This window comes from Alosa sapidissima, chromosome 14, assembly GCF_018492685.1.
Source record: "Alosa sapidissima isolate fAloSap1 chromosome 14, fAloSap1.pri, whole genome shotgun sequence".
In the NCBI taxonomy this organism is placed as follows: Eukaryota; Metazoa; Chordata; class Actinopteri; order Clupeiformes; family Clupeidae; genus Alosa; species Alosa sapidissima.
This window is the reverse complement of record NC_055970.1, coordinates 33622633-33647874: the sequence shown is the minus strand read 5'-3', so window position 1 is coordinate 33647874 and position 25242 is coordinate 33622633. Positions and strand designations below refer to the sequence as shown.

The 25242-nt window shown below is 46.0% G+C and overlaps 1 protein-coding gene, 1 long non-coding RNA gene and 1 other non-coding gene across 3 annotated transcripts; all 3 read right to left on the bottom strand.

Annotated features, from left to right (window-relative positions):
• Positions 1 to 10973: 10973 nt before the first annotated feature.
• Positions 10974 to 12450, bottom strand: LOC121681924. Its single transcript, XR_006022352.1, has 2 exons — positions 11803 to 12450; positions 10974 to 11717 (listed from the first exon to the last, which is right to left on the bottom strand). It is a non-coding gene; the product is annotated as an uncharacterized LOC121681924 (long non-coding RNA).
• Positions 12451 to 12534: 84 nt separating this feature from the next.
• Positions 12535 to 18755, bottom strand: LOC121681486. Its single transcript, XM_042061244.1, has 4 exons — positions 14942 to 18755; positions 14229 to 14782; positions 12647 to 14132; positions 12535 to 12545 (listed from the first exon to the last, which is right to left on the bottom strand). The coding sequence occupies exons 1-4, from the start codon at positions 17277 to 17279 to the stop codon at positions 12535 to 12537; spliced, it is 4389 nt and encodes a 1462-aa protein (XP_041917178.1). The 5' UTR covers positions 17280 to 18755.
• A 2508-nt stretch (positions 18756 to 21263) lies between these two features.
• On the bottom strand, positions 21264 to 21428 carry LOC121682540. Its single transcript, XR_006022612.1, has one exon. It is a non-coding gene; the product is annotated as a U1 spliceosomal RNA (small nuclear RNA).
• Positions 21429 to 25242: the final 3814 nt, after the last annotated feature.

Sequence of the window (25242 nt, the reverse complement as noted above, 5' to 3'; positions counted from 1 at the left end):
TTCTTGGGAACAAATCAATACCAAGCTAACCAAAATACTTCAGCTGGCACAGGTGGTGATTCCATGCAGCACATCTTTGATGTGATTATTCCATTCATATAACATCAAAGTTGTGGCATGCTCACGGAGATTATGTGGGGTGGGGTGGGGATTACGGTAATTGGGTGTTTCTGAAGTTGAAAACGAGGTGAGGTAGACATGAAGATGGTGCTTGCTCTCACACACACACACACACACACACACACACACACTAACACACACAGAGACACACACCTTGTTATTGGGGGGGTTTCCGGTAGATTGTCTCCACGCCACTGCTTGCGAGTAAAGGGAAATTGTATTGGCTCATCCCTGGAGAGAAGAACGGGATGGATGAAAGCGCTCCAAGAACAGACAGACTCAGGCTCTGACTCTCCTCTGTGTGACTTAAGGGAAGACGCAATGGCTTCTCTTACTGCCGTGTTTTTACGGGAAAGATAGGCTTCAGAACGTACTTAAGCCCTCATATGTCTTTGAAGTCACACACACACACACACACACACACACACACACACACACACACACACACACACACACACACATACATACCGTCCTTATAGCTCTAATAAGAGACACTTAGCATTCCTTGGACACTAAATGCGACAGTACTTTACATATCACATCTAATTCTGTGAAGTCTGCTGTGCCATAAAGGCTGGTAAATAAAGCTGTGGCTGAAAAAAGTCTACAAATCACTTTTCATAGTGGGTCCCCGTGGAGCAGGGGACTACAGTGGGTTGGATCATAAACTGCTGATTGGGTTTATTGTGCGGTATAATTAATCTCATCTCGGAGTTCAGAACTCCATCTGGAGTTAAGAGAGGGCACAGTACCTGCGACCAGGAGCTTTGATTTGGTCTTCAGAGAGGGTTTTTCCCTCTGCTGCTAACAGGTTTGGGGATTGGGAGCCGTGAACTGTGAAATTGCTTGTATGTGTACAATTTGTTTAATTGTATTGACAATTTTATTGAGCAAACTCTAAGTCGACCGAGTGTTTTCTTAGGATGATTTCCTCCTAACTGCATGAGGAGCCACACATTGATTGTTTTGGCTTTGCTGCTAACAGCTTACGTGCCATTGTTAATGTTTGTAAATATGCGCATTGTAGACATATTTCTTCTCTGTGATATTTTGACTACATTTCTGGCAGTGCTGTGTGTTCAGCTCCTTTGATGTCCAGTCTAAGCCCATGTATAGAATAGTATAGGTTGGGAAGACATGAACATTGACTGTGTGCTCATTTCCCTGCAGAGAGTCTCTCTTGCCAGCTCAATGATTGACACAGGAGAATACCTTTCCATGTGTCCAGTAATCCATAAAAAACATCAAAAGCGTTCAATTTAGCACTTTTGCATAACCCTCATGTTGACACTAGAGTGTTTTAACTCGGTGGGTAATAGATTGAATATGCCCCCTGCGCTGTGCTCCCCATGGCACACACACAAGCCCCGGACCCCCTCCCACCCTCCTCTCTGTCTCGAGTGTTTCTCGCTGATGCCTTCAGCTCCACGCTGCTCTCCCCTGATATCGACTGTTCCTTCACCCTCACGCCAACTGCTAATTAGGCATCTTATGGAAGAGGTTAACTTCCAGCGGCTGATTGATTTTAGTGGGAGCGGAAGGTGGGGTATGGGGATGGGGACGGAGGTGGAGGCAGGCACGCCGTAATGTCTTTGGCTCTGCATGTTTGCTTGTGTTTCTCGGCTGGGGTAATTGGGGTCTCTGATCAGATGGCGGAGGTACAAATAGAAAACGTGGAGATTAGTTCTGCCTGTGTTACTCACCCAGCCTGTCTGTTTGGCAGTGGGAAGGGAGAGAGAGAGAGAGAGAGAGAGAGAGAGAGTCTAAATTATAATCCCTCTTGAGTTTCACTGAAGAGGGTTGGCGGGGATAAAAAAGATCCTGCTCCGGCTCAACCTGAGTGGAAGTGTTCCGGTACGGCAGGAACCATGGGAGAAAAAACAGGGAACAGGAAAGTAACCGGAGATATCTCTGGAGAGAGAGAAAGAGAGAGAAAGAGAGAGACAGACTCAAGACAACTCCCCATCCCCCAAACCCCATCAAACCATGCTTCTCGAGCAAATCTAAATCATTATGTTCAAAAAGAAGAGGCAGACAGTGAACTAAGTTTTAATTCACTAATCAAAAGCAAATAGAAAGAATGTCTAGGCGCTAAATGTATGGAATGCATGTTTGCAGCATATGTGTGAGTGAGCGCAAGTATATGTGCATTAAGACCCTGGCTACGGCCGACAATCTCTGCATAACTATATCATCTGCGGGGGTCATAATCATCAGTTTGCACCATCGATTTGCCCAAAACCAGAACCCAGGAACATATCAAATGTTCCCCCTGCAAGTTGCACCAGTCACAGAGGAAGTTTTTGTCAGGCCCATATTGGTTGGGGATAAATGTTGCACAGTGAGACATTTTGTTCTCAGGTGCTCTCCTCTAGCTGTGTTTTTGTTTGCATGTGATTTTCTCCACAGGGTTCCCCCCCGCTGCACAGGACTTTGAAGACATCGAACAGCCAAAAATGTCTCCATTTGAGCAGGCCCACATTTCTCCTGTGCATATTGAGGGAACTGACATCACCTGCTGCGTGCAGTGTGTGCTACTTTTGTTTGGTGTTCTCTACCTCACTCATTTTGATTTTTTGTGCCTAAAGAATAAACTAGAAGGGTACAGCATTGCATAAGACATTGACTCTTTTATAATTTCAAACATGTGAATCATCTTCTAGTACTGAGGAACTAGGCTTGACAGCACTGTATTTAAGCTGTAATATACTGTATGTTGGTTGTTGTACACACACCTTTGGAAATGAATTATTGTCAGACATCCTTTGCCTGTAATGGATGGTGGCTAAAATATGGGCATCAAATAATGTGTGTGAATCAGACATAGAACCTCAAGCTTTAGATCAATCGTTTTACAGGAAAAGATGTTGAGACATATGGTCAGCAGTAGCAGTAGGGTTTTTTTGTCCCAGCCCATGATGACAGTTTGTCAATATATATTTTGAATTAAATTTGTCAAAGTACTTTTCTACAGTCCAGTATTGGATAAACGTCTATGGCCTGCCCACTCGTGTCATTCATTCGTTGGAAACGCTCTATTGTTGATGGCGCTGAGGGCTGTTTTATTGTTTCATTTCCAAAGAAGAGGGGAAATGACCTTTATCTTACAAGGGTAAGCATTTATCAGAAACGCTGTGGCCATGCTCATGCCAAGCTCTTAAAAGAACTTTTGTAAGTGCAGAACTTTAAATGGCTGTGCCTTTACAGATACTTTACCACTCCCTATTGACACCCCCAACCCACTGTGTGTGTGTGTGTCTGTGTCTGTGTGTGTGTCTGTGTGTGTCTGTATCTCTGTGTGTGTGTGTGTGTGTGTTTGCGTTTGCGGTATTCACAATTTTGTAATTGTACAGTAGTGGTTACTTGTACCTTCCTTTTGGAACTTCACTTTAACTGCAAGCATTATTGTGTGTGTGTGTGTGTGTGTGTGTGTGTGCGTGTGAGTGTGTGCGTGCATGCGTGCGTGCGTGTGTGTGTGTGTGTGAGAGAGAGAGAGAGAGAGAGGGAGAGAGAGAGAAAGTGTGAGTCTGCACACATGCCTGTGTGTGAGATCTGAAAAGTACCCTGGTGGCTGCTAAAAAGGCCCCCTGCCTGTATTCTGGTGCAGAGTGATCTGCTAATGCATCTGTTTAGGTTTTATTGCGATGATATTAAAGTCGGGGAGCCGGTAATGAGACGCTGCATTGTGCAAGAATATGAGACACCATCTGCCTCCACATGCCAGAATCCGCAGCTTGCTCACCTTTTACAGCTCAGCCAGAGTAAACACACACGTCACATCCCTGCATGCTCACACTCCTCCCATGCATTCATATCGCAGGTTTGACATGGACAGTAAAGTCCAGCGCCAAAGTTGTTAGAGCTCCGCAAAGGGCCCATTTAAATAAATGTAACATCAGTAGTTCTACACAAACTACTTGTTCAAAGGATTACAAAACTGGTGCTCTAAATAGCAATTCTGTTGTCTTTGAAAGATTCTCTTATTGATACATTGAACTGCAATTTGGATTACAGTTTTTTCTGATTGCTTAAGCACATTTTTTGTAACTATGGCTTTTTTTTAAAGTCCAGCGCCAAAGTTGTTAGAGCTCTGCAAAGGGCCCATTTAAATAAATGTAACAGATTTTTTACTTTTGATTTTTTAATTCATGTTATATGAATTAAAATGATGTGTGCCCTTTCTAGCCTGTGGGATAAATGACAGGATACAGTATAGGTACATGCTGAAAAGCCATATTGGGTCATGGTCATGGACATACATCCCAAAGGCCTCTGCACATCAAAGCCTTTTAGTGCAGCAGATTAGTAAAAAAAATCGTTCACTTTGGTATAGAATAGGGCTGTCAATCGATTAAAAAAAATAATCTAATTAATTACATACTCTGTGATTAATTAATCTAAATTAATCACATATATGATTTTTGCTGTGAAAGTATTTTAAATATTTAAATTCAAATGAATCATTGAATAATCAGCATTAGTGACATTAAAGTTCAAAAACTATTTTATTATTATTTTAATAATAATCTATGATATGACCTAATATGCTGAGGAAATAAATTCAAAAGTGCTTCAGGAAGAAGTTTTTTTTTTTTTTATCACATACAAGGTATTTCAGGCCACAAATATAACCTAGGGGACACAATGAAAATAAATTATCACTCCCCTCAATGTCAACACTATTTCTTTGCAATGATGTGCGACTTTAGAGTTGATGAACTCCGGTGATATACAAATTCTTTGCTGCAGACATTGCAGAGGATTTTATTTTAATCAACACTTTATTTTTATCAACACCATCAAGCCGTTTTTGAAAAGTAAATGTTCCAATCAATGATCTAGGCAGCTCATTTTCTTCTCTCTCCTTCAGTTTACAGTCTAATGGTTACTGACTACAATGGCTCTGGGTCAAAGGTCATATGGAATCGATTAATCTGCGTTATTTTTTCTCAAATTAATTAATCGAAATGAATCAGTTATTTTGACAGCCCTAGTATAGAAGCATGACATTTGGCACAGATACTCTCTAAGGGCCACTATTTTGGAAAAAGGCGCTGGCCACTAAAAATTCAATATGGCGGCCATTCAATGCTTATTATATCAATTATTCAAACAGTGATCTAAGCATATAATTTGATACAAATACTCTCTAAAGGAAATGTTAATGGGAAAAAAATGCTTGTCCCTCAAAAATTCAAGATGGCCGCCATTTTTAAAGATGGCCACCATTCCTGTTGAATATTAATCATTTCAATTGTTCAAATGGTGATGCAAGCATAAAATTAGGCAGAAATACTCTTCAAGGAACACTCTTTTGGGAAAAGGTATGTGTCACTCAAAAATTTAGGATGGAAACCATTTTTCAAGATGGCTGCCATTCCTGTCCTATGTTCACTGCCACTGTTTCCAAAAAGTGATACAGAACATATGCCACAAATATAAGATTGATGCCTTATAAGATATTATAAACATAAGATGGCTGTCATTTCGGTAGTATGTACACTGATGCACACATGCATGTTAACAAAAACGGCCACACTTTTAGAAAAAGGCCATTGCAAAAATTCAAGGCATTTTTCAAAGTGAGTGTTGCTTTAATAGTGTACTCTGTTGGGACTGAGTTAAAAGGAAGGTTTGAAAAAATAACATAAATTCACATTTTTACCAGCTCAAAGGCCTTGTGGTTAGAGTGTCCAGCCTGAGCTTGAGAGGTTGTGCCCTGTCGAGTCATAATAAAGACTGTTAAAAATGGTAGCCAATGCCTCCCTGCTTGGCAGTCAGCAAGTGTTGTATTGGGGGCAACATATCCAGGAAGGTGTTCATATACATCATGGTCCAGAATCAGGAAATCGGCTCTTGCCCACTGCAAACGTACTTTTTTATTCACATTTGCAATTGCACAGTTCTGTGCAAGTGAAACCCAATCTAAAACATTTGCATCCTCCACGGCACTCTGATTTGCAGCCACACTTGGCTAGCTGTTCACAACTTTGTGCAACTGGTACATTTGCTGTCCAGAAGACCCCCCATTGTTCACCAAGCTTTTTTCATCTCCAGTCAGCAGGACTCTGCTTCTGACTGACACTGGGTTGCTTGACCCCATATGCAGTCTGCCTGATATGCAGCACGTTTAGTGTGTTGAAGCAGATCTGCCCTTGTTGGAGGAATGGCTTCATATGGCCTCTGCTTTCGGGCAAACATGTCAAGTCTAGCCTCATCTACACTAACAGCTGTGCTTGATCGATCATACAGCAGGACCACAAACTTCTCAAGGATCTCCAGGTCACTATTGTGAAAGAGTAGAATGTTGGTGGCAATCATTTTATAGCAATCATGTTGAGAAACATGATGGGTAGGTGGTGATAGGAGGGGTTCCTTTGTGTCTGTCTGACAAAGACAACATTTCATTCAATCAGTTGATCTCTTGGCTGACATGGGATTTTCATTTGCCATTTTGGGGGATTGTTGTCTGATTAAGGCCGAGGGGTTATCCTTTTACCACCTCAATCATAGACATAGTACACATTCAAGTATGGGATACAACTAGGTTCGGATCACCTACACCTAGCCAGATCATTCATCCAGAGCCATTTAAGTCCCATGTGATCTGTACACCTTCCAGGTAAGCATACATGAACAAGTCATGTATTGCCCCGCTTACCCTTGGCTCGGCTCTCCCGTGCTGGCACAACCTGCCAATTCAGGTGCGGCTATCTAACTACATCTAGCATCACCATTTGAAAAATTGATGTAAGGATTCAAGAGAAATGGTGACCATCTTGAAAAATTGTTGCCATCTTGAATTTTTGAGGGACAAGCACAATTTTCCAAAAAAAAAAAACATTCTTAAGAGAGTATTTTCACAAAATGTTATGCCTACATCACTGTTTGAACGATTGACATAATGACATTTGACAGAAATAGCAGCTATCTTGAAAAAATGGCCGCCATGTTGAATTTTTGGGTAGCCAGCGCCTTTTTCCCAAAAAGTGACCCTTAGAGAGTATCTGTGCCAAATGTCATGCTTCTATACCAATTTGAACGATTCTCTTGAAATATGCCATTAATCTGCTGCACTATTTTAACTCTCTGAGCAACAGCACAGAAATACACCTTTAATGTTTATCAGTAGGGCAGAAAATGTACTTAGCCCATACAACCCATATACAGGTGTCAAGCGAAAACAAAAAGCAACTTATTTATTTAGCAGACACTTTTAAGATTCAAGATTCAATACTTTATTGCCATACAACTTGGTGCAAGTTGCTAGGGATTTGCTTCAGTGTGCTCATGACAGGACAAAGACATCACTATAGACACACAGAAATGATGAGAAAACCCCTCCCTGCCTTACTCAGAAATTGTTTAAAAACAAGAGGTAGTAAGACCTAAATTAGGTGTAAATAACATGCCAGATAGTTGTTGTGCGATTGGATGCACTAACCGCCGAGGAGATAAGCCGGGGTTATGCTTTTACCGGATCCCATCTGACAAGGAGAATTCAGAGAGAAGACAACTATGAATACAGGCAGTATTTCACAGTATACACGTCTGTGCAGTGACCATTTCATCAAAGGTAATTTCAACATTTGTTTGAATACAATGGGTGTATGATCATGTAATTAACCGTGTATTAAGTTACCCTGTAGTTTCGTCAATCAACACCACCAGCTGGTTCCGCGAGTCAGCTGTTTGTGTTATGAGTCTAAGCTACTGTAGGCTAACAGCTGCCGTCTTTTGCTAACAACAACAAAAGTTGTGTGATAGGTTGTTTTGAGGTTTGTGATATCTATGGTTTTCATTGAGAACCAGAGATGACCCAACAGTAGAGCTAGATTATTTACAGAGGAATTATTACTGCTCGATTATAAAAAAAAAAAAAAAACTTGTCTGCTTCACACAATTTAGCTACCTTGGAGTTAATCTTAGTCCATATGCAGCTAGCTCGCTAACAGACTTGATAACTACTAGAAAGACCTGGAACTAACGTTACAGGACTCAATGTTGAAAATACCCAAAACCTTGTGTGGCAATAACGTGTTTTATCTATTATATTATCTTATTTTATTATTCCAGGTGCCAAATCTGATGACCCGCTGTCCCCTGATTGGGTTCCATCTGTCTTCTCTCACACCCCTGCCACCAAAAGGAGGAAGAGGGAGAAAGACATGGAAAGCTTGTCCCATCATTTCTATTTTGGCCACAGAGAGAAGAGCTTCGGCTGTCAATGCCCATGATATTTAGACAAACTAGATGTGCTAGATGTACCCTAAACTAGATGTACCCTAGATGTGCATGCATAATTAGTTTATAGAAAAACCCAAAGACTTAGAAGCAAGAGCACAAACATATTCGACCTATAAGCACCCTCAATCATTCCCTCTGGCTAAATACTACAATAATACAATGTAAATATGCAATAATTTATTTATACAAACACACACTGTAAATAATAATAATTAATGAATATATGACATTTTATATATTACAATAATACATGTATTACATTTTCACTTTAAATACCTTTGTGCATTGTATTTATTTGTATTCATCTGTTTTATTTATCTATGTATGTGCATTTTATTTATTTATTGAATAAATCTGTATTTGTCTGTCTAACAGTACAATTCAAAATGTAGCACTTTTCATTTGTTTTCTTTGTGCACGCTTGCGTTTTGCCAATTCCTGTTTGCAGACACTGCAATTCAAAACACTAAGATCAGTAGTCTGCAAACAACTTCTGTGCGTGAACAGTCTCTTACAGATTCCTGATGTACACTACATGTGAGCACACTTCACCTAACCCGGCCATACAGATGCAGTGGCCAAATCGAACCAGTCCCTCCTTTTCCACAGCAACCCAAGCTGTCAGAGGCGATTCATTCAAGCTGTAGGAATGATGTAGCTAACATAGAAAAAGCTTTTAGTTAGATAAAGTATATCATTCACAAGCACAATAGCCTACCACAGATAATTTTAAAGCTACACATTTCTTTCCTTTTTTTAATTAGGTTACCATAATATAACCTAAACATATTATGTTTACATATGGCATCACGTGGGTAGACAAATCAGATGAACTGCAAGCTGTGCGTCCAGTTGGGTTTCACTTCTAAGTGACGGTCATACATTTTCCTGTCATAGACAGTTGACGTGCATAATTAGTGGGTTTGATCCAGCAAGACCACTATTGTTCTTCTTAAGTTTACTATTTATTAGTGGGTTTGACTTTTTGTACCGACTACTGCTCCTAGACCGTTTGAGCTATCGACGTGGTTCAAACTCCAAAAATTCAGGCCCGGACCGGTGTAGGGAGCTTGTTACTTTCGTGTCGCTGGCCCTTGTCGTTTTTGCGTTATTCCCGTTTTTCGGCCACATTGAAATGAATGGCGGAATGTTCTAGCCTGGTAAACCAGACCCTGGAATCTTTCAGATTAAGGGTCTGGCCACGAGTAATGAAAATGGCCCAATTCGAGGGGCGGCACCAAGCATGCATTTGAAACTCTCACTGCACGCAGTTGGATAACGTTACGACCAATCACAATTCATCAGTGTCAGTCATCAGTGTAGCTCGCCTTTGTTCCGCCTACACCGATTTGATTGGTCCCTCTCGCTCGAGAGATAGAAGAAATTTGGATCATTGCTCGTGGCCAGAGTATCTTGCGGGCACAATTCAAATTGTGCTCTCGCGAGAACTCTGGATTTCCAGGGTAGGAATGTTCAGGATTCTAATTTCGATTATGACATCACAGCTCTAATTGTTTAAGCTTGCACCTGGCAGAGTTCTAAGCCATCTGGCACTGTCTAATGGGCTGGGCTGTCTGTGTATATGAAGGTGTGTGCATGTAACCCCGTATGTCCGATTTTCATAAATGAGGTACCGTTGGAATCCTTGGATGAGGCCGAGTTCCATGGCCCTGATCAAACCCACTCTTGCAGTTCCTCGGAACCGCAATTCTAGTTTCAGACTTATGATTCGCTTATGTTATGTTTCATGTCAATCGTGTAATCTTAACATAAACGTGCTTACACGTTCGCCAGTAGGTGGCGAGAACGCGTTATCATCTGTACGTGATTTGATATGAGAAGAAGAATACATGGTGAATGAATGACACGTTACTGTTGTACTGCGTCTACTTATTACTTAGTTACTTTGCATGCATACTATCACTTATTACTACTACATTACAACCTAACAGATTGCTAACAGGATTATACGCATTTCGCTGCCCCAACTGCTCTTGTCTGTTGTCTGATGCTATGTGGAGTGGATAAGCACTAAGCAGGTAGGCTACAATGTTGACATCCTGCTATATATGATACAGTTGGCATAGGTTTTTTTTAACTACTTATCAAGCTGTCATTCGCCGGCAGACAGGGTGTACATATTCAGATGAAGACTTCATCACACGATGGAACAGATGTCACTTTGTGTAACTTATAGCTTCTAGCTACAAACATGCAAACATTAGCAAACGGGTAACGTTAGCTAGCTAACTAGTAACACTCACCTTTTATGAAGATATTCCTGTTTTTCACCTCCCATACGACAGCGTTATTACCCATCCACTCTTGAAAAAAGATAGCTATCTGTACTTTTGTAGGCTTTCATTTTTTGTGCGGTGTAAGGTGACGGATTCTCTGGTATGAGACTTTGCCAGCTTCAAAGCAATGAAAACATCAGCGGGTGCTGTGTAATGTTATGGATCACACGTTCCGATTAACATTATGTTAATCTTTTCTTGATATCAATTTTTAACATTTGGTGACATATGGTCTAAATAGTTAATTTGTTGTGCCGTCTATCTAAACACAGGTGCAATCCCCTCTGAGACACACAACACCAGACTGAGTCAGATCACAGCTACAAATTTTATTACAAGGGTCAGCAGCCACACACATTCAGCAAAATGAGCAGCACCTCAGCAATACACCAACATGAATCCCGCCCGCCCACATGTACATCAGGCGTACCTCTGAACGAAGAGATTAGCATTACCAGCCCCCCGTTAGTAATTTAGGAGCCACACATAAAATGCAGTCAGAAAGGTCCACACTATACATCCACATAGAAAACCACAACTCATATGAAAACACAAGAAAAATAAGTGCTGTAACACCACTCAGGGGATACCAAATCCCAGGACCCTGCCACACATACAGTCACTACAAGGATATTCACACAGGTGAAAATGGGAGAATCAGCACAACAGTTCCACACAATGCCACACTTTTAAATAGTCACCCTTTCCCGTCCTGCACATACATGCCTCCTAACTACTAAGCTTACAGCCCCACCCAACAAAACCCGTACATTAATAAGAGGTGCTTGCGAGGTCCTAGCCCACCCCTCTGAGCGGGTGTAGGCCTACTGTCTGACCAGATAGAGGGAAGAGTTAATCAAATTTGGTCGGCGGCAGTCCCCCACGCCGACCAAAATAAAAAGTCAAAACCAGCACAGTCAATAACACCAACCGCAGCCCCACCAACCAGTGTCCTTAGCACAGTCCAGTCTTCAGGGGGCGGGGCGACGGCGATCCACTGGCTCTCGGTAGCCTGCGTTCCAGTTGCCTACCGCTCCACTGCACACCCATACGCTGCCGAAGAAAGGGAGAAACTCAGTCCACACATACAACCGCAAGTCAGCCCACTCACTCCAGCTTAGACAATGGTATAAATTACTTTCCTCTAAGTAGGCGATCACTCGCGTTGCACTCCCTCTCCCTCTACGATGCCACTTCCGGGTTTGCGTCGGCTACTGCTTTCAGATCTGTGCCTCCAGGAGACAAAACACATTCTCACACACCGAAATACCCCTTGATGGCCCATTCTCACAGGCATACAGAAGCAGGAGAAAGCACTTCCCTTAAGTCGGCATGTAAACATGCTCTTCTCCCGCACCGATCGGCTGCTGAAGGATTGTTGTCATTTCGTTGCTCCTCTGTCGCAGCGTGATGACGCCACTCCTCTCGAGCCCCCTGGGAAAACGAGTCCTCTCCCGGTCAGGGACGTCCCGTATAAAAAGGATTGTTCCCGCCACCGTCCCAATCTTTCAATTAACAAGCTGTGTGCGATTTGTCCATTCAAGGAGTTCCAACGCAGTCCACACAGCCAGCCAGCAATCACACATAATTAATTACCTTACAGATTACACTGGATTACACACATATTTCCCTCCACCAATTTACCCACACATAACATAAAACATCGCTATGCCCCAGTCATCATACGACATTCCCCCCCACTTTGTCAGTGGTCGTCCCGACCACTAATCCCCGTACCTAGCCGGGGGACACCCCAAATTAGCTCGCTGGGACCGCCGTGGCTCGAGTCCGGCTGCTGCAGCCCCACCACCCGGCCCCCCCCCCCCTTACCTCCGGTGACATTCCCCCAACTTCCCCAGTCCCACCTGGATTATCTACCTCCTGGGAACCTGGTCCAACCGGGCAACCAACTGGCCACCACCCCCTCTCCGTTTCTCCCCCGGGTTCGCTCTGCACTGCAGTCTGACCCCCTGCCAACTCACCTATGCCCCCCTGAGCCCCATGTGGCCAGCTGCTGGGTTGAACACACAGGTTATTCTGGTGGATGGTGCGTAAGGGCCCGTCTTGTCCCTCCGGACAGATCACATAGACCGGACGATCCTTCCTGGGTTGGCTCTGGATCACATATGGATGGGGATCCCAGTGATAGCCCAACTTGCCTCGTGCCCTCCGACGGAAATCCCGCACCAAGACTCTCTCTCCAGGCAACAGGGGTGGTGCCCGTCGGCCCCGATTAAGCCGGCCTTGATCCTGCTGTTGCCGCTGCTGCGTTCGCTCTTTCACCAGCTGGTACGCGTCCAGGAGGCGGTCATGGTGCTGTTGGACCCAGTCCTGCGGGGTGGCTCGCTGCTCCGGCCTGACCAACCCTGCTGCTAGGTCCACTGGAAGGCGAGCATGACGCCCGAACACCACAGAGAAGGGAGCCAGACCGGTCACACTGTGTGGTGTGTTGTTGTATGCATGCACAAGCCCTGGAAGATGTTCCGTCCATCGAGAGTGTTCTCTTGGGTGCAAAGTGTTCAACAACCTAATGATCGTCTGGTTCATCCGCTCGCAAGCGCCGTTACCCTGCGGATGATAAGGCGTCGTCCTCACCTTCCGGCACCCGTACAGCGCACACATTTGCTGGATTAAGTCCGCTTCAAACGATGGGCCCCGGTCAGTCAGAATGCGTTCCGGACATCCAAAGGGCTGCAAAACAGTCCTCCAGAGCACCCGTGCAGTGGTAGCCGCCGTCTGGTCGGTTGTGGGCACAGCAAAAGCAAATCTGGAGAAGAGATCAACCATCACCAGTATATACGGATGGCTATCCCCAGGGCGCCGAAGGGATAGATAGTTCAGGGCAAGGGTCTCCCAGGGGTAGCCACTCTCAATGGAACACAAGGGAGCCCTTGGGCCAGCGTCCGCTCGGCCGAGGACACACTGATGACACTCTTGCGCCCACCTGTGGCTGTCCTTGGTCATCCCGATCCAAAAAAGGCGCTCCCGCAGCGCTGTCAGGAGCCGGAAGCCCTTAGCATGGCCCAGAGCGAGGTGATACTGGCCCCACAACGATCTCCTTTCAGCCGCTGGGGCCACGATTGCCACCTTGTCACGCCCAGTGGTTGAGGGGTGTCGCCGCACCAGCACACCCTCTTGCACCTCCAGCCTCTCCCATTCTCCCAGCAGCTGCCTCCCAGTAGGCTCGAGGGCCTGCCGCTCTCGTACGGTTGGTCTACTTCCCTGCTGCCGCCACTGTCGAATCTTGGCTAGCTCCGGGTCCCGACCCTGGCGCTCCACCCACGAGTCCCGTTCGGAGTCGCCCCGTCCTGGCTCCAGTGCCTCAACGAGTCTCGCTGCCGTAGTCTCTGGGAGCCTGGACAGTGCATCCGCGTTCCGATGATCAGCCCCTGGCTTGTGCCGCAGAGTGAAGTTGTAATTTGCCAGCTGAGCCTGCCACCTCTGCTCCACCGCTCCCAGCTTAGCTGTCTGCAAGTGGAGCAGAGGCCTGTGGTCAGTGAAAACTTGGAAAGTCGAGCCCCACAAATAGTCTCTAAATTTATCAGTTACTGACTACTTTAATGCCAAGAGTTCCAGCTTAAAAGCGCTGTAGTTCTGATCGTTTCTCTCAGCATCATGGAGTCCACGGCTGGCATAGGCAATCACACGCTCACGGCCCTCCTGGACCTGAGCCAACACCGCCCCCAGTCCGTGCAAGCTGGCATCGGTATAGAGGCGAAACGGAAGAGAAAAGTCCGCATAAGCCAGGACAGGGGCCCTCAGTAATGACTCTTTAAGGTCCTGGAAGGCCTTTTCACACTCCGGACTCCAGTCGATAGATCGCGTCTTACCCCCTCCGGTTCCCCTCAGCAGCGCATGCAGCGGCCCAGCCCTCCGCGCAAACGCCGGAATGAACCGGCGGTAGTAACCGACGAATCCAAGGAATGAGCGAACCTCCCGGATGTTTGTGGGTGTGGGCCACTTCCGCACTGCTTCCGTTTTCTCCGGGTCGGTGGCCACCCCCCCTGGGGTCACCACATGGCCGAGGTACTGTACTGAACGCTGGAACAGCCGGCATTTGGCAGGTTGTAGTTTTAAGCCGTGCTCGTGCAACTTGGCGAAGACCTGCTCCAGATGGCCTACATGAGAAGAGAAGTCTGGTGAGTATAGAATTATGTCGTCTAAATAAATCAACAAAAACTCATGCACTTGCCCCCCAAGACAACGCTGCATCAATCGCTGGAAGGTCGCTGGTGCATTACATAAACCAAAAGGCATTCTCTCAAACTCATACAGACCGAGTGGAGTCGCAAAGGCTGTTTTCTCTTTGTCAGCAGGCAGGACCTCCACCTGCCAGTACCCACTGGCAAGGTCAAGAGTGGAGTACCATTCAGCCTTCTTCAAGCTGGTCAGGGACTCCTCCACCCTGGGGAGAGGATAGGCGTCTTTATGTGTGACCGCATTTAACTTCCGGTAGTCAACACAGAACCTCCATGACTGGTCCTTCTTTTTCACCAAGACTACTGGACTTGCCCACGGACTGGCGCTTTCACGAATAACCCCTCCCTCTAACATATCACGCAGTAGCGTCCTCAGCTCGTTGTAGAGGTTGGGTGGCACTGGTCGGTAGCGCTGGCGAATCGGAGCAGCGTCTCCTGTGGGGATGGTGTGATAGACAGCCTCAGTACGGCCGTGGTCCTCCTCACTTTGGGCAAACACCTTCTGCCAATGCTCGAGCACACCCCGAAGCTGGCCGGACTGGGGAGGCGTCAGCCCATCGGCCCCCTGAAGCAGAGTAGCCAAACAGGTAGGAAGGGAACCACTCACTGGCCTTACATCCACCTCCACCACTGCCTCAGTCTCTCGCCGGAGAACCAACTGATTCGGCGCTTGGACATCATCCCTTTCCAGGCGTAGGACACGTGCTAAGGGTCGTCGAGGGGGAAGCACCACTGGGTAGGGATGCGGGTTACACACCCTCAGCAGTACTTTGCCATCTTGCAGTCGGGCCACCGCACGGCCCACACACCACTCTTGCCCGCCCTGGTAGCAATCTTCGAGTAGGACATCCTCCTGACTGGTTTTAACGGCCCCAGGGACATGGGCCCACACTGCTGTCTCAGTCTGTGGCGCCAGCTGGATTGGGTTGGTTGTGCGCAACCGGGCCACCCCGAGGCTGGGTCCCCGGTGTTCAGCTGCTTCAATCCTTCGGCAGGCAGCAAACGCCCGGTCCCAGGCCACCACAGCTGCCCTGGGGAGGGTAGACTTAAAAAGCGTGAAATGGTGCCCCCCCCGCTGCCGTAGGCCCTCCCAACAATGTTGGATAACGTTCATGCCCAATATTCCATAGGCTGGGGGCAGATATTTATCTTCCACCACAACCACCCCCTTACCCGGCACAGTCACACCACACACTTCGAAATCAAGCACTGCATAGCCAACATAGGGCAGGGCCAGCCCATTAGCTGCCTTTAATATAAGCCAGGGGATGTCGCTTACCTCTTTCAGTTCTGTGTCTTGTAGGTGGCTCTGAAACAGGCCCTGGCTGAACAGGGTCACCTGCGACCCTGTATCCAGAATGCAGGGGACCCGTCTTCCTTGAACGAGGACTTCGACCTCCGGGCTTTCCCCCACCAGGGCTGCACGCATGGGCACCGTTACCGGTCCTCCTTCATCAGCCACCCTTCGTGTGTTGGTCATCTCCATAGGCTGACAATCACGCTGCATGTGCCCCGCCTTTCCACACCGCAGACAGATCGGACGGCCCTGGTCATCCCATTGAGGTTGTCTTGCACGCCGCTGAATGCGATTGGCCCCCTGCTCTCCACCCAATGGTTGGTCTGGCTGTCGCTGGGTAGCTCGGTGCGATCTCATCTCTGCCAGCAGTGAGGTCTTTAGATCGGTTACCTGGGCTCGTAGCTCTTCCGCTAGCTCAGCTCGCAACGCCTCCTTCATCTTGCTCCAATCATGTAGTGGGTTTGAGGTGCTGGGGAGGTTGGGCTGAGGGGGGGTGTTGTATGTCCGCCTGGTGTCAATGCTCTCTATGGCGGCTCGTTCGGTCTCCTTCTCCATGGCTTTAGCCTCACCACAGGCCCCCTCGAAAGTAAGGGCCATCTCTCGTCGCACCCGGCGCTGTAGTTCAGTCTGTACAGGCCCTGGCAGCAGCCCCAGTACCAGCTGGCTCCTCAACATCTCGTCGTCTGACCCAGTCGCTGCCTCCTTGCTGCGCCATCTGGAATGGGACTCACGGAGGCGTAAGATAAAAGGCCCCACCCCTTCCCCGGTTTGCTGCTGACACTTGAAAAAGTGAGATCTGAGCTGACTAATACTCACATTCTCCCCATATAATTTCTCAAGGGCCATGAAAATTTGAGCATCAGTCTCCCTGTCTGTACTTATGAGTAGCAACATTTCCCTCTTGGCCTCCCCCTGCAAAGCACTCATTACAAAGTCGACTCTCTGTGCGGCTGTTAATGTCTGGGCCCGCAGATATACCTCCATTTGACTCCGCCACTCAGAAAAAGGTAACGGACTACCCTTTCCCCCATACTTGGGCACCCAGGGCCCACCCAAAAACCAAGGAACCATCATCATGCTATTGGCTGCTGCCGCACCCCCGGCTTCTTCGTCAGACATGGTGCTGTGTCTTGAGAGGGGATCTGCCGAACTACGCCAAAATGTTGTGCCGTCTATCTAAACACAGGTGCAATCCCCTCTGAGACACACAACACCAGACTGAGTCAGATCACAGCTACAAATTTTATTACAAGGGTCAGCAGCCACACACATTCAGCAAAATGAGCAGCACCTCAGCAATACACCAACATGAATCCCGCCCGCCCACATGTACATCAGGCGTACCTCTGAACGAAGAGATTAGCATTACCAGCCCCCCGTTAGTAATTTAGGAGCCACACATAAAATGCAGTCAGAAAGGTCCACACTATACATCCACATAGAAAACCACAACTCATATGAAAACACAAGAAAAATAAGTGCTGTAACACCACTCAGGGGATACCAAATCCCAGGACCCTGCCACACATACAGTCACTACAAGGATATTCACACAGGTGAAAATGGGAGAATCAGCACAACAGTTCCACACAATGCCACACTTTTAAATAGTCACCCTTTCCCGTCCTGCACATACATGCCTCCTAACTACTAAGCTTACAGCCCCACCCAACAAAACCCGTACATTAATAAGAGGTGCTTGCGAGGTCCTAGCCCACCCCTCTGAGCGGGTGTAGGCCTACTGTCTGACCAGATAGAGGGAAGAGTTAATCAAATTTGGTCGGCGGCAGTCCCCCACGCCGACCAAAATAAAAAGTCAAAACCAGCACAGTCAATAACACCAACCGCAGCCCCACCAACCAGTGTCCTTAGCACAGTCCAGTCTTCAGGGGGCGGGGCGACGGCGATCCACTGGCTCTCGGTAGCCTGCGTTCCAGTTGCCTACCGCTCCACTGCACACCCATACGCTGCCGAAGAAAGGGAGAAACTCAGTCCACACATACAACCGCAAGTCAGCCCACTCACTCCAGCTTAGACAATGGTATAAATTACTTTCCTCTAAGTAGGCGATCACTCGCGTTGCACTCCCTCTCCCTCTACGATGCCACTTCCGGGTTTGCGTCGGCTACTGCTTTCAGATCTGTGCCTCCAGGAGACAAAACACATTCTCACACACCGAAATACCCCTTGATGGCCCATTCTCACAGGCATACAGAAGCAGGAGAAAGCACTTCCCTTAAGTCGGCATGTAAACATGCTCTTCTCCCGCACCGATCGGCTGCTGAAGGATTGTTGTCATTTCGTTGCTCCTCTGTCGCAGCGTGATGACGCCACTCCTCTCGAGCCCCCTGGGAAAACGAGTCCTCTCCCGGTCAGGGACGTCCCGTATAAAAAGGATTGTTCCCGCCACCGTCCCAATCTTTCAATTAACAAGCTGTGTGCGATTTGTCCATTCAAGGAGTTCCAACGCAGTCCACACAGCCAGCCAGCAATCACACATAATTAATTACCTTACAGATTACACTGGATTACACACATATTTCCCTCCACCAATTTACCCACACATAACATAAAACATCGCTATGCCCCAGTCATCATACGACAAATTGATTGTAGTATTGGAAATCTGCAAGGCTGCAATTCAATTCCCCTGGCTGGCCACTGTTCGTCACCATTTTGTTAGCGTTTCTTGCCCGCCAGGTATCCATGGTAATCACGTGACTGCAAAGTATGAATAGGACAATGAATAAAAGTTATCTTCTGAAAGTGTTAAAATGACTGGCCATTACTGAAATCTCTCTAAATTGAAGTTAATTTTTTCATATTCAGAAACAAGTTGATTATTAGCAAAAGAAACATAAAATCTGCAAAAAAAGAATCAATTACCTCTCTTGTCGGCACAAAATTAAAAAAAATGCTACGCACACATATAATTGTGACATCACCAGAAAGCCCAGGATGTCCTCTTGCAAGTGTAGTAGGACTCAAACAGATGGCATAAATGGTGCTTGACTTAAAGGTCTTAGAGCCAGATGTACGTACATTTGCGAACGTAGCGTTATCAGCGTCATGGACAAACCGCAGATTGCGAACACTGTCAGACCCAAGTTTCCGTCGTATTTATCAATCGTTAAATCCTTATTGTAAACTGCGCCTTTCTCTGCCTTTCTCCGCCCATAAACGCAATTTACGAACGTCCACAACGGAATGGCAGCGCCCACATACAAGCGCAGTTGAATGAAGTTAACTGATGACAACATTAAAAAGAATCAAACGTTTAGCTATCATAAAATAATACCATACATGATAAGATGTCAACAAGCAGGGAGATAATGAAGATCAGTAATTCTACTCAAACTACTTGTGCAAAGACTTACAAAACTGGTGCTCTAAATAGCAATTCTGTTGTCTTTGAAAGGTTCTCTTATAGAGACATGTATTCACATGTCAACGTTTTGCCGCGGGAGGGGTGTGATATGCGTAGACAACTGCCATATTGGCGTTACAAACTAAGCCCATGCATTTCTATGGAGGGTTTTTTGAGTGCTGTGTCTCCTCTCTGATTAAAGCGACTGTCTTAAAGCGACAGTGCACAATTTATACATTTGTTAAACAGCATACAATTAGCAGTATTTTTAAGCAATTAATATTTTAAAAGAAATACTTTTCAGTTGAATGAAGTTAACTGATGACAATTTTAAAAAGAATCAAACGTAGCGATCATGAAATAATACCATACATGATACAAGATGGCAACAAGCAGGGAGATAATGAAGATCAGTAGTTTTACTCAAACTACTTGTGCACGTAGGCTATGGAAAATTGGTCAAATCTAGCCAGTCGGAAAGTTTAAGTGAATGACGTGAAAGTGAAAGTAAGACATTCGAAAGGCCAACAAAAGTTAAGGTTGCTTTTGATAGAACAAATACTTACAAAACAGCTCTAAATAGCGATTCTGTTGTCTTTGAAATGTTCTCTTATTGACGCATTGAACTGCAATTTGGATTAACACCTGCTTTTACAAGGCGGAAGTATTTAGGTGCAGAACAGACGTGCGCTTTTTACGCTAAACTCCCACTTTCCCCTGGATCCTCCCATGAATGCAAATGCATGACACGAATAACGCAATTAGCCAGCTCCCGCGACAGGCAGTTTGCACTTTTACATCATTGCGGCCTGTTTGTACGTACCTCACAATGATTTTACACGCACGTTGCGAAACAAATACGCCTGAAGTGGGCGCAAAAGCATTAGTACATCTGGCCCTCAGACTCATGCCCCCCCCCCCCCCAGAGGACAAAAACAAAAATAAGGGCATTTATACTGTACCTGTATTGATTGAAACACGTCCCATTATCATGTCCCAATGATGTAGTACCAGATTCAAATTCTGAATAGACACATTTTCATCTGTCTGTCTACGAGACCTACAGTATAAAAGACAACTGTCCTTGTAGTAGATTCCAATGAGATAGAGGCATTATTTGAATAAATGGGCATTACTTGTAAACAGTGCTGTGTTTTGTAGGTATAAGCAGGGATGTAGTGTAGGCTAAATGCAAGTAAACGAGTTTATCCACCTCTTATTAGAGTTTATCCACCTATCAAAACAGTTTATTCACCAATTGCAATGTTTAACATTTAAAAATCACACTGTATTATCCACATTCACAATCTTTACACTCATCAACACTCTAGGAACCATTTAATACCACTGTATGGTTATAAACATTGTAGGCCTACAATAACCTCCACAATCATCAAATATGTCCTGAATGCCTTTTTCCGGCAAAATCCGATACTATCTACTAAGTATATATACTTTTTTGATCCCATTAGGGAAATTTGGTCTCTGCATTTAACCCAATCGGTGAATTAGTGAAACACAAACAGCACACAGTGAACACACAGCAAGGTGAAGCACACACTAATCCCGGTGCAGTGAGCTGCCTGCTACAATGGCAGCGCTCGGGGAGCAGTGAGGGGTTAGGTGCCTTGCTCAAGGGCACTTCAGCCGCGGCCCACTGGTCGGGGCTCAAACCGGCAACCCTTCGGTTACAAGTCCAGAGTGCTAACCAGTGGGCCACGGCTGCCCAAATTTTTCAGGGGAGAGCGCGAACGCAGTCCCCCACTACCAGAAATTGTGCAGTGGAGATTCCCACATTTGAGGAATTCGCAGGGGTCAGCACGACCGGACGTGCAATGGCCGAGCCTCGCCCTGGGCAAACAACCTTCTTGATCATTATATCACCCCTGCCAGGTAAGTAAATCAGTATATCATCAGATATAGTTTTTGGTTACAGAACCCGAGTTTTGTAGTTTTAATAGTGCTTATTTATCATCCCGAACATATTTGTCAAAATATTGCTGTATGAGTTAGCTCCGCCATCTTGATTTTTTCGTATGCGCCCTTCACTTGAATTGACAGTCACCATGTCGCATCGCTTAGCATTTGCATAAAATACACCTCCTGTTTATTTTGGCCTCGCCTAGCTGGTGGCATAACAATCACTTGCCTCTTGTTGCTGTAACACGCCAACTCTGAAAATGAATGGTAGCTGGTCACGTTGCCTCCATCTCTTTTTTTTTTGCCTTTTTTTTTTTTTTTATTTGGACAGGACAGTGGAGAGTGACAGGAAGCAAGCGGGAGAGAGAGAGATGGGGTGGGATCGGGAAATGACCGCAGGAGAGAGAGATGGGGTGGGATCGGGAAATGACTGCAGGTCGGATTTGAACCTGGGTCCCCGTGGGCACTCGGACCCGTATATGGTACGGGCGCTGTAGCCTGCTGCGCCACAGCGCCCCCTTGCCTCCATCTCTTGCATTTTGAGTGATTGAGAGTGCGCTGAGTGTCAGTAACAGCAAAACTAGTGTACTTTGGAGACACAAATGCGCATGTTGGCTTAGAGTCGAAGAGTTGAAGTATACCTGCCCTCTAATTCTCTAAATCAGATGCTCAATGGGGTAGTAGCGCAGTGGCTAAGGAACTGGGCTAGCATGCAGTAGCCTGAAAACGTGTGGGTTCCATTCCAAGCTTCCATTGTTGTGATCTTGAGCAAGGCAATTGCTCTAGGGAGAATGGTCTTTGTAATATAATTGACATGTGTAATTGTTTTGAATAAAAGTATCTGATAAATGAATAAATGCTAATCAAATGGAACGATTGTATCTCCAGGATAGCAGCCAAACTCATGCAGATAATGGACTGGGCAAAGGAGATATTGCTGCTCTGAGTTGATTTTTCATTTAAATGAAATGAAATTTGAAATTGAATTCCGATGCTATGTTCCTTTTGTTCCTAGTTTTTTTAGGTCAGGATCTGCTACACGCATTGGTCCAAGGGGAGAGGAAGGGTAGACTAGTAGGGTAGACTGTTTGGCATTGACAATTTATTAACTGATTTGTTTGTAGTATTTACATACTTACCGGTATATAACAATACAAATCTTCAGTGCTGTATATTGGTATTTTATGTACCGGATGTGCACTTACTATGAACCTTGCAGGTGGCAAGATTAAAAACGATCTCAGCCCCCTTCTGTGGGTTATGCCCCCTGTGAGCTAATCCCATTGTGGAAGTGTGCAATGCCGTCCTCTGTGTGGAGGCATCTGTAGAGGTGCCCTGACTAATCTGCCATTCTCTGCACAGCGCTACAGTAACGTTGTGTCCTGTTCTGCCTTTTATTGAGGACACGGTTTGTGTATCACAGCAGGGCATTGTGTGCGGAGTCCAGTCCTTCCTGTACCATGGCCCTATTAAGGGCTTCCAATCTTGCCAGCGAGATTTTACATGAGGCTCGAGGGTTGTTAAGGTTCGTCTGGCATGCTATGGCTAAAAGGTTTATCTTCCACACCTGCTTCATGCATATGTCAAGCACACAACACACACTCATGGAGCTGCTTTATTTGTCTCCTATGCCCTCTCCACACACACGCACACACACACACACACACACACATAGACGTCTGACAAGTACAACATTGCCCTGTCTCTGATATCTCACAAGTGTATTTCCCCCCGACTCAGGATCCCATGTTTAGATCAGTCAGATTGGGTTAAAGTCAAAGAGGATTGGTGCAGTTCTTTGTGACTGCTGGAGAGAGCATCCAACATTACCAGACTCCTGAAGGAAAGTGAGCTCTGTAATTGTTGCCGGTCAAAGCTCTATCATCTTAGACATGCGTGTAATTATACTATTCTCCACTTTAAATGACTTTTCCGTCAAGCGGAGCTTCGGTCTGTATTTTGTACTCCATATCTAACACATTGAATGATACGTAGATTCAATACTTTTATTTTTGATTGAACATCATTGACAATAAATATGGTTAAAATATATTTTCAATGATTGTATTCAGACCCTTGGCTCTTTGTTTGTATCTTGTCAAAGGATTGTAGAGGTTTGTAATGTTGGACTTGTGGTTTTCAATTATTGATAAGAGCGTCTGGGCCATAGGCCCCAGCCTTTTGATCTGGGGGTCGTATGTTAAGGATAACCATTAACAGACAGTGCACACCATGCGGGGCTCATTAAATATTCAGTGATCGTCTGGAACTCGAAAGCATGCCTGAGAAAGAGTGTGTGCAAAAGTGTGTGTGCGTGTTTGAATGAGAGAACAGAGAGAGGGGCACCCCAAACCAAATCCAAACCAAGAGTTTTGTGAAGCTGCGACCTGTGAGCTGTGTGTGAACAGAGCTGTGACACATGCTGCAAAATGAGGACCCGAGGGACACGGTCAGTCCCTGGAGGCACAATCAATAGCCCCCCATCCGAGCAAACAGCTGTCAACAAACTGCCCACTTTCACGGCTCAGTGAGAGATGGATGGGTGTGTGTGTGTGTATGTTTATTGGAGGGTGTGTAAAAGGGGGTAGGTGAGCTGCAGGTGGCTCAGTGCTGGCTGCTGGATTGTGTGACCTCGGCCCCGCGCCTCGGGTTTTTTGGAGCATGAAGTGCTTTAACCGGATCGCCCACGTCTGTGAGCGCCCTGCTGTTAGTAATGTCTTCTGACTGCTCCCAGAGAAAAACCTGTAAAAGTGAACCAAGGGCTCAGTTGGGACGATGTTACATTTCTGTGTGTGGCCCTGTTTGATGTGTGTGTGTGTGTGTGTATGTGTGTCAGCAAGAGGCAGAAACAGAATAGTCATGCTTTGGCTGGTTGGGGACAAACGCCAGCGCCTCTTCTCTTCTCTTCCCCTGTCAGCATGTGTTGGCTAACTCTTTACCTCGCCCTGCAGCCCTGTCCTCTGAGCCTGCCCTGCCAGATGCCACCCTGACAGCCCCATATGGGCCAGAATCACTCCCTCACCTTCCTCCTCCTCCTCCTCCTCCACCCCTCGCTTTACACTAGACAGAGAAGGGTACATGTACAAAGGGAAAGACAGGGAGAGCTCATGTATAGAGAGAGAGAGAAAGAAAGAGAGAGATTTGATTTTAAATTGTACTTTATTGCAATGCACAAAAAAGCACAAACAGCACAAAACTTCAATCAATCAATAATGAACAAAGTATTTAAAAAGCAGAAGCCCCAACACACAAAAATAAATAAAGAAATAAATAAAAATAAAAACATCTACAGAGAGAGAGAGAGAGAGAGAGAGAAAAGGAGAGAGTATGGAGAGACAGGACTGTGAATATGTGAAGCATCCCAGCTTTTCCTCTCTGAGATGATCATGCACCCTGTGTTGATCTGGTGTAGTAAATGAGGCGCAGAGTGAGAAAGACACAGGTGTGGACAGATACAGATGCACAGGGACAGAACTGTGACTTTATCTCTCTGCACACATCCCATTCTTCCATTCCCCACGGCAGTAAGTAGGGACCCTGGATGTCGATATCGAGGTTCAAGGCAAAAGCAATGAATATCCCTCTAGCTCAAGTTAACAATGAGGACAATACAACCCCCCCCCCCCCCCCCCCCCGGGATTTGAAAGGCTCCTCCGTCAGATGAAAGGAGGAATTTGTTTCGTGATTCTGCACCGCTTGTTTACCACGGACCCCAGAATTTCATGTTTTTGATCAGTGGCATTATATAGCCGGATCCTTTATGCCATATCCCACGAGGGGGGCGATTATTTCTGT

Coding starts and splice junctions, on each gene's coding strand:
- LOC121681486 (XM_042061244.1), bottom strand. CDS start 17,279: ATGTCTGACGAAGAAGCCGGGGGTGCGGCAGCAGCCAATAGCATGATG. Junction 14,783..14,941: donor AGCCTTTGCGACTCCACTCG/GTCTGTATGAGT, acceptor CTTCTCATGTAG/GCCATCTGGAGCAGGTCTTC. Junction 14,133..14,228: donor CTTTTAAGCTGGAACTCTTG/GCATTAAAGTAG, acceptor CTCCACTTGCAG/ACAGCTAAGCTGGGAGCGGT.